The sequence below is a fragment of the Ursus americanus genome, chromosome 9 (assembly GCF_024610735.1).
Source record: "Ursus americanus isolate L20-20 chromosome 9, mUrsAme1.1.p, whole genome shotgun sequence".
Lineage (NCBI taxonomy): Eukaryota > Metazoa > Chordata > Mammalia > Carnivora > Ursidae > Ursus > Ursus americanus.
Window position 1 is genome coordinate 66,489,675 of NC_142135.1, and position 10,056 is coordinate 66,499,730.

Genomic DNA, 10,056 nt, shown 5'->3' on the forward strand with positions numbered 1-10,056 from the left:
AAACACATCCACAGGCATTTATCTATGCAGGAAGCATTAGGACAACATATGCATTCTTTTCCTTCAAGATTTATTTATTTCTTTGAAAGAGAGAGAGTGCACATACACACATGGGGGAGGGGCGGAGGGAGAGAATCTTCAAGTAGACTCCCCGCTGAGTGCAGAGCCAGACATGGGACTCTGTCCCATGACCTATGAGACCAGGACCTGAGCTGAAACCACGAGTCGGACATTCAACCTACTGAGCCACCCACGTGCCCTAATACATGTATTCTTTTTGACATGGGTCATTTTATTTATAATTCAACTGAAATAAGAATTACAAGAGATGACTCCATATTTAAGAAATACCTTTGGAACAATGAATCATGGAGCATCACATCAAAAGCTAATGATATACTGTATGGTGACTAATATATCATAATAATAAATAAAAAAAAAGAAATACCTTTTGGCTATCATGGAGCATGCCTATATGCTCATATCCAGATACATACACCTGCAGTATAGAAAACAACTTCCCAATATATATAAAAAATTACTCTGTATAATTAGCTATCTACCTATTTACTTGTTGTACTTTGCTTATGTTCAGTAGACATATTTTAAATCCTAATTTGCATAGATAAAGCCTATAAGATGAAAAAAAATGTCTGTGTGTTCTAAGTAGCTTCCTGAATATTTCATGGTTTTACAAAGATATTTCAGTGTTTTTTAATTGAAATGAATTTTGGAAGCCTTGCAGTCTATTTCTCATTGAGCAATTAGTCTATAACATGAATTATCTTTACTTCCTGAACTTGTTTTCGAATTACCAGAAAGGCCATTTATTCATTTATTCACAAGTGCATCAATCAGATACGGTATTATGCACAATATGTTAGACTTAAAATTTTAAAAAAGTAGGCTTCTTGCTCACTCACTGTTCTAACAGTTTCTGGAGTCTAGTATTTATTTCCAGAAGAACTTTAAGAGAGTAATGTGCTATCCCCTTTATTTTAATGGCTAAAAAAGCAGAGTGAAAGCAAAAAAAAAAAAAAAAAAAAAAAAAAAAAAGATATATTGAACAGTTCAATCATTTACCAAGCACTTACTCTGTGTTAGGTTATGTTAAGCAAATCGCATACATTACATAATATAATTCTTAAAGACAATCTGAGTCAGATTTTTACATAGGAAGTTGACCATGGTACAAATAAAGCAAATTAATGTCCCAAGTCTTCACACCTAGTAATTGGTGGAGGGGATTTAATATAGGACCAATTAAATGGAAAATGGACACTCTTAACTGTCACGCTGAGTGGAAGCTCAGGAAGGAGGTTTATGATGACATAGCAGGGAAATTTTCCTGTAACAATTCAAATTACACAAGTTCTTAATTGTTTGCCCATGAGCTTTTGCATAAAAGTTCCAATAACTAAACTGTGGACCTAGAAAATTAACGTGTTTTTTTTTTTTAATTTTTAAAAGCAGTTTTGAGTTAATTTCCAAAGTTGGTATTTATTCCAAAAATTTAAATTGGCTAATGCCTTTGCATTTAAATTAATTTAAAACTGCTTAATCAGATTACTGCCCATGAAATAATAAAGATTCAAACAATTCTAGGCAAGAATCTCATTTTGGAATTTCTACATAAGATTTAAAATATTTGATATAGGAGGAAACAGGAGGAAACAGTTGATTCTAGAATACTACTTTATGCTTCTGCTTCATTTTGTCTGCAGTCAAAGAAACACAAAAGGTGCATTCAAACCCTACAACTGACCTTGGTATCCACTAATATATATCTATATCTATATATCTATATATATTACACCTTGCACCTATCTATATCTATATATCTATATATATTACACCTTGCACCTATCTATATCTATATATCTATATATATTACACCTTGCACCTATCTATATCTATATATCTATATATATTACACCTTGCACCTATCTATATCTATATATCTATATATATTACACCTTGCACCTATCTATATCTATATATCTATATATATTACACCTTGCACCTATCTATATCTATATATCTATATATATTACACCTTGCACCTATCTATATCTATATATCTATATATATTACACCTTGCACCTATCTATATCTATATATCTATATATATTACACCTTGCACCTATCTATATCTATATATCTATATATATTACACCTTGCACCTATCTATATCTATATATCTATATATATTACACCTTGCACCTATCTATATCTATATATCTATATATATTACACCTTGCACCTATCTATATCTATATATCTATATATATTACACCTTGCACCTATCTATATCTATATATCTATATATATTACACCTTGCACCTATCTATATCTATATATCTATATATATTACACCTTGCACCTATCTATATCTATATATCTATATATATTACACCTTGCACCTATCTATATCTATATATCTATATATATTACACCTTGCACCTATCTATATCTATATATCTATATATATTACACCTTGCACCTATCTATATCTATATATCTATATATATTACACCTTGCACCTATCTATATCTATATATCTATATATATTACACCTTGCACCTATCTATATCTATATATCTATATATATTACACCTTGCACCTATCTATATCTATATATCTATATATATTACACCTTGCACCTATCTATATCTATATATCTATATATATTACACCTTGCACCTATCTATATCTATATATCTATATATATTACACCTTGCACCTATCTATATCTATATATCTATATATATTACACCTTGCACCTATCTATATCTATATATCTATATATATTACACCTTGCACCTATCTATATCTATATATCTATATATATTACACCTTGCACCTATCTATATCTATATATCTATATATATTACACCTTGCACCTATCTATATCTATATATCTATATATATTACACCTTGCACCTATCTATATCTATATATCTATATATATTACACCTTGCACCTATCTATATCTATATATCTATATATATTACACCTTGCACCTATCTATATCTATATATCTATATATATTACACCTTGCACCTATCTATATCTATATATCTATATATATTACACCTTGCACCTATCTATATCTATATATCTATATATATTACACCTTGCACCTATCTATATCTATATATCTATATATATTACACCTTGCACCTATCTATATCTATATATCTATATATATTACACCTTGCACCTATCTATATCTATATATCTATATATATTACACCTTGCACCTATCTATATCTATATATCTATATATATTACACCTTGCACCTATCTATATCTATATATCTATATATATTACACCTTGCACCTATCTATATCTATATATCTATATATATTACACCTTGCACCTATCTATATCTATATATCTATATATATTACACCTTGCACCTATCTATATCTATATATCTATATATATTACACCTTGCACCTATCTATATCTATATATCTATATATATTACACCTTGCACCTATCTATATCTATATATCTATATATATTACACCTTGCACCTATCTATATCTATATATCTATATATATTACACCTTGCACCTATCTATATCTATATATCTATATATATTACACCTTGCACCTATCTATATCTATATATCTATATATATTACACCTTGCACCTATCTATATCTATATATCTATATATATTACACCTTGCACCTATCTATATCTATATATCTATATATATTACACCTTGCACCTATCTATATCTATATATCTATATATATTACACCTTGCACCTATCTATATCTATATATCTATATATATTACACCTTGCACCTATCTATATCTATATATCTATATATATTACACCTTGCACCTATCTATATCTATATATCTATATATATTACACCTTGCACCTATCTATATCTATATATCTATATATATTACACCTTGCACCTAAGCTAAAATAAATTTCAATCAGTAAAAAGTACCAGATGACAAAATTGTTTTGGTGTTCTAAAAGTAAGTATAGCAGTAACAAATTGCACCTTATCAGCAGCGATAGTATCCAGAGTGGAATTACTATTCTTTTGTTTTGTGACTTGGCTGCATTTTTCTAATAGTCTTTGCTATAGGACCTCCTCAAATATAGTGGCCAGAGTCCACAACATTCTATTTCTTGGAAAAAAAAAAATGAGTAGTAAGTCAGCCAATGGTAGTAGGTGCAGGCAGAGCAGGACATATCATGTAAATTCTCAACTGAGCTCAGATTGAGGTCAACAAGACAGTAAGGCCAGTTTCTCTTATTGAACTACTGTAGGTGTGCTCTGAGATAAGAAATCACTGTCCAGTCCATCCTATAAAATAATTTCATCCAATACCTTTAATTCATTTATTCTTTGTTCATCAAGTATTATGCATCTTTAAAGCTCCATGCATACCAGGAGAGACCTAGAATATAGCAATGGGTAGGAGCAATGAGCCCGCCAGGAGGACACGGGTGAATGGAGCGAGATAGGCTAGAAGTGAAGGTTATAGCTGTGCGGAGTGCTAGGGTGGAAGGTGTCACCAGGATCCACGGGAGCAGAGAGGAGGAGGCATTTATCCTGGAGCGGGGTGCTCAGGCAAGGCTCCTAAGAGGTGACCATTCAGTGGAAGCATTATTAAGAGTCTTCTGAGAGGTAAGGAGAATAGGGCACTCCATGTAGAAAGTAGTGTGTGCAAAGCAGAGGAGGCAAGAAACAGCATGTGGTCTTTGGAAAACACAACAGTTGAGCATAGCTGGTCCGAGGTAGGGGAGTGGGGCAGGCAGAAAGGACAAGAAGTAAGCAAAGGAACAGTCTCTATGAGCGTTGATTTTCCACACTAGGAAGTTAGAAGTTTGCCAACAGACCTTGGAGAGCTTATTTTGCGTGGTCCTTTACCATACCCATTTTCATAAGCATGATTAATTCTTTAAATTCAGCTGTGATAAACCCAGTTTGTTGTCAGAAATGGCAGTAACTCACCATCTGTGTTTAGTGCTCTAAAATGTCTGTTACTTTGAAATGGATTAAATTTAACCGGCATTATTGATGATTGTTTCAGCCAACAAAGGAGGCTAATACTAAGAATACTGCAGGTGCGTTGGAGAGAAAATCTCCTGCAATCAAAAAGCTCTTTCCCTGCTCAGTACAAGTCAGAATGAATTTCTGATCCAGGACTCCTCCCACTGCCACTGAAAAGTTGGTGCCTCCCGGGGCACACCTCGATTAACCTGACATATGCCGTATTTGTTTTCTAACTTTTTCATACTAGAACTAATCCCAGGCCACCAGTGGTGGATTCAAACCAAAGCATTCACAGAAACAACTCAGGGATGAACTGCCTGCGTACGGTGTGAAGAAGGTAACACGGCCCAGCCATCCTCCCAACAACAACGTCATCTTCCCATTAAAGGCATTCCTTGTGGACAGATTTCCCATGCTTGCGGATTAATGACTCTTCCACCATTTCTCCCAAGTGGACAATTCATACCCATGTTAGAACAAGAGGTACTCTGGAATTCCACACAGGTAAAAGTATTCTGTGAGGCTGAGGCGGCGGGGCAGGATCATTTTCAATATCAAAATTTATACCAGCAAAGCCACCATATCATCTGGAATCTGGTGGTGAAGCAAAGTATAATAATCATGATAAATCAGCTTCGTAAACCTAATAATAAGAGGTGAGGCAGGTATACATCCAGTTCTGCCACTTAACCACCTGGGTTCCTGGGGTAGGTCACTTAACCTTTCCTTGTCTGTAAAATTCAGGATGCTAACACACACCCATGGGTATTTGTGAAAATTAAACCCAACGACATCTTTGGTATAGAGGGCTTTCCCACCAATTCATTGCTTTCTTTCTCTCCCTGTCTTGGGATATAGTCTTAAATAAGACAGCAAACAAACAAACAAACAAACAAAAATGGTAGAAATTTGATTGGCATCTGAATTAAAAGAGAAAATCAACATGAATGAAAACATGGATTGTTTGTCCAATAGATTTTTCTTGAAGATTCTTAAAGATCTAAATCCACCTCCTCCTATGCACAAGATGGAAGAAGGGAGTGAGGGAAGCAAAGACAAGACACCAGAGAAAGAAGTGACGCCAGTTCTATCGTGAATGCACTCTGAACGAATAAGGAACTACATGGGGAAAACGTAAGTATTTACTGAGCATCTATTACATTCCATGTTCTCAAAGAACTCTGGCTAGTGTGAAGACGTGAGTGTGAACAAATTATAAGGCATGCTCAAGACACAGAATAGGAGTTCTACTATTCAAGGGCTTGGTAGAAAGGAAGTGTGCTCCAGAGACAGAAAACACTGCTGGAGCTCAAATATACAAGGCAAGGCTATAAGGGCAAGAGGCTGGAGAAGCAGGTAGGAGGAGGGTGCAGGAAGCTGAAGTGTGCAAACTCTGCTCTTTCGCGGCCTGTGCTCTGGCCCATCACCCTTCCTATGCCCCTTTCACAGTCCTTTCAGCGCCTCCAGAGATCCCCCGTCTGTATTTGATCACCAACATAGACCACACTTGACACAATGACAAAGAGATGGCAGAAACCTAATAAATTGGGTTTGAATGAATAAGTTAATGAAGAAAAGGAGGGAGAAAGTTAAGAAAGAAGGAAGGTAGGGGTGCCTGGCTGGCTCAGTCAGAAAAGCGTGTGACTTGATCTCAAGATCATGAGTTTGAGCCCCGTGTAGGGTGTAGAGATTACTTAAATAAATACAATTAAAAAAAGAAGAAGAAGAAAGTAGGGAAGAAGGGAGCAGAGAGAAGGAAGGAAGGGAGGCAGGGAGGACAGACTGATTGTGAGATCTGTGCTTGGTCAGGTGGTCAGCCAAGGATATGCTTAGATTTTCTCCTGTTAAGAGCTAGCAAAGAGTTTTACGCCAGTGATTTAGGAAAGATGCAAAGGACACGCTGGGAGGAAGGAAGGCTGAGAGCAGGCAGGAAGTCCATATCCCAGAAAGAGAAGGCAGAGGCCTCAACCAAGGCAGTAACTGTGTGAGAGTGTGTAGAGCTAGTGTGGAGAGGGCGCAATCACCAGGACTCGGTAATGTCACTGATGGGTACCAACAGCTTCATTCCAGAGAGGCCACTGGTTTCACAGCCTCCTGGCATTTGGGGCTTCTGCGGAACACCAACGTCATAAAATAAAAAGTCTCTAGTGAGTAAAAGTGCTGTGTTTAAAACAACAAACTAGAAGACAGAATCCAATGTAATAGTTTGGTACTATGCATATTGCAGCATTTTATGCTACAAGTCCAACTCCACGAGACACCCTTCTAGCAGACTATACAGTGCCTTAGCAGCAGCTGCCTTGTGGAGAAGAAGAGCAAAGCAGAAATTGCTTAGCCCCTGCAGCTGGCTGAGTGAGATCAACCTCTCCTAACGCCTCAGGGCAGCCATTTTGAGTGCAGAGTCAGCTGTGGGCCAATTACATTCACCTCTGTGATATGGGGAAAGATTTAAAAAAAGCCAATTTTGAGATTCAAAATAGAGAATTCATGCATTCACAGAAAGATGTGTAGCTTTATTCTTTCCATGGTTGTGCCTGGATTAAATCAAAATTGAAAGATGCCATACGTTTAAGTCTATGGTTTTCTTCTAGTAAGGCAATGCCACTTCATTGCAAGAAAATACTCACTAATCTTACTGAACACTATATATTTATTTAGGCTCAATGAGTATTTTAGGTATGTTATTCCTAGCTACAATCACTTATATAGGCTTATTTCCCAAAACCTTATACGTGTAGCCTAAAATACTGCCTTCTTTTTATAGAAAACTAATTACTGTGAATAACTTCCATTCGATTGTGGAACACAGTACACAGTTCATTAAACTGTCCTGCAATGGAGGGTGTGCTGACCATGTTTGGTATAGTTGGAGTATGGAATTAACATTTCAAATTTATCTTAACAAAATGGAGACATGTTCAAAGTATGAAATACATTACGGATGAGTACTAACTAACCTTCAGTACATGTATTTGTAATGTCCTAAATCAACTAAAATTAAATTATATTATTGTTATCAGTTAGTAAACAATTATGGATATGAAGGTTTGCTGACATTACTGTGGAAATGACAGTTAATGCACATTTATGTCTCGTCATGACATCTAGACCACAGCCAGACTTCCTACTCTATCCAAACCCTGTTTTAAATCTCCTTGTGAAACGTGCATTCAGTTACACAGTGTGTCGGACTATGTGTCTCACACTTACACTCATGTTGCTTTGCTCTCACTATAAAGATACACTGAGTCATTTTTCTCAGATTATCATCTCCGAACAGAATTCAATACCTAAAGGCTCGAACAGCAATGCCACATCATATCCAAGGGAACAACTTACAATATTTCATTAATCTTCTTTCAGTAATTTTGTAGCACTTAGAGACAGGATAAAAATAAAACTTACCACCACAATATATCGAGGTCTGTACTGAATGGTTCCAAATAAACCCAATATGACGACTATTATATGGAGAAAATTTCCAAGAATTGGTGCCCACTGGAAGCCAAGGAAGTCAAAGATTTGCCTCTCCAATGCTGAGAGCTAAAATAAAGCGAAGAGAGTCCGTTAGTGTCTAATCCAAGCATCGTCACACCATTTTAATACTTATTTCATGCCTAGAGAAGTCTGCATATTCAATTTCAATCACACTTATGGACATCATCATCACTAGAGTTGTGACACCCCTTTCATGTACTGTTTCATGCAACTTCTCTCGGAAAGTATGCTAAGGTAACTTTGAGGCTGGAAAGTAAAAATAGACTTTAAACCTATCTGGAGAGCTTGACATATACTCCTTAAATCATTTTCTCAGTAGAAAATTCAGGCAGATCATTTAGAGTATCATATTCTATGACATAAGTTCATTATTTTTTAAAAGATTTTATTTATTCATTTATTTGAGAGAGAGAACACAAGTGGGGCGGAGGGGTAGAGGAAGAAGCAGACTCCCCGCTGAGGGGGAAGCCCAACATGGGGCTCCATCTCAGGACTCTGAGATCATGACCTGAGCCAAAGACAGCCGCTTAACCGACTGAGCCACCCAGATACCCTGAGTTGCTCATTTTTCAAAAGATTTTATTTATTCATTTGAGACAGAGAGCACAGAAGAAGGGGGGAGGAGCAGTGGAAGAGGAACAAGCAGACTTCTCACTGAGCGGGAGCCTGATGTGACTACAGTCCTAGGATCATGACCTGAGTCTGAAGGCAGTCGCTTAGCTGACTAAGCCACCCAGATGCCCCCTAAGTTCATCATTTTTTCAAGTAAAATGATTGGCTTAGTATAACATACTTGGACAAAATAACTACAGGCTTGAATGCTAGAACTAGTATGACTTTGGGAAAAAACAACAACAACAACAACAATCCAAATCTACTCATCCCTGCTGTCTTGTAAGAAACATAAATTACCAAATACGTTTGGTTTCTTTGCTTTCATTAGGCCATCATTGATGACAATGACTAACGACATTTTTCAAAATGAAGCTTACTGATTTATTTAGCTCTGGGCTCACGGCTCCCATGTAAAACTAAGTTAAATAATTCCTTTGGATCATATTTTATTGAGATCATATACCTACATGAAAATTCATCCTAGATTAGGCAAAATCCAATTTGAATACAGAAATAAAAATTATGGTACCATTACAATTTCAGACATGCAACAGTTTATTGTATTTGCATTATATACAATTATATTTTAATCAATTATACAATGTATTAAAACATACACTTAAATAATTCATGTATGATGATGAAACAGATGAATTTCATATAGTCCAGTGAATGCCAATAATGTCGTTATCATACTAAAATGATATTTATTGTATTCTATATCTAAAATTTTATAGTTCCACCTGCTGTATTTGGATACTAATTTTATACATTTCAGGCATTTTTCTAGATTTACTTTGATAAAATAGTAATTCTAATAAAATGATTCAACGATTAGCTATGTTGATGGCACTAGGAACCACAGATTTGAAATGAAAATGGTACCCTAGGTATTTCTCCAGTTAT

At 35.5% G+C, this 10,056-nt stretch overlaps 1 protein-coding gene across 1 annotated transcript in view; it reads right to left on the minus strand.

Moving 5' to 3' along the window:
• The window catches only part of NKAIN3 (sodium/potassium transporting ATPase interacting 3), a 265,198-nt gene extending 255,690 nt beyond the window's left edge, over positions 1 to 9,508 (minus strand). Inside the window, exons 1-2 of the mRNA XM_045789127.2 lie at positions 9,455 to 9,508; positions 8,443 to 8,580 (exon numbers count right to left, since the gene is read on the minus strand). Of these exons, the coding sequence (XP_045645083.2) occupies positions 8,443 to 8,580; positions 9,455 to 9,508 (192 nt within the window). The remainder of the gene's footprint in view (positions 1 to 8,442; positions 8,581 to 9,454) is intronic.
• Positions 9,509 to 10,056: the final 548 nt, after the last annotated feature.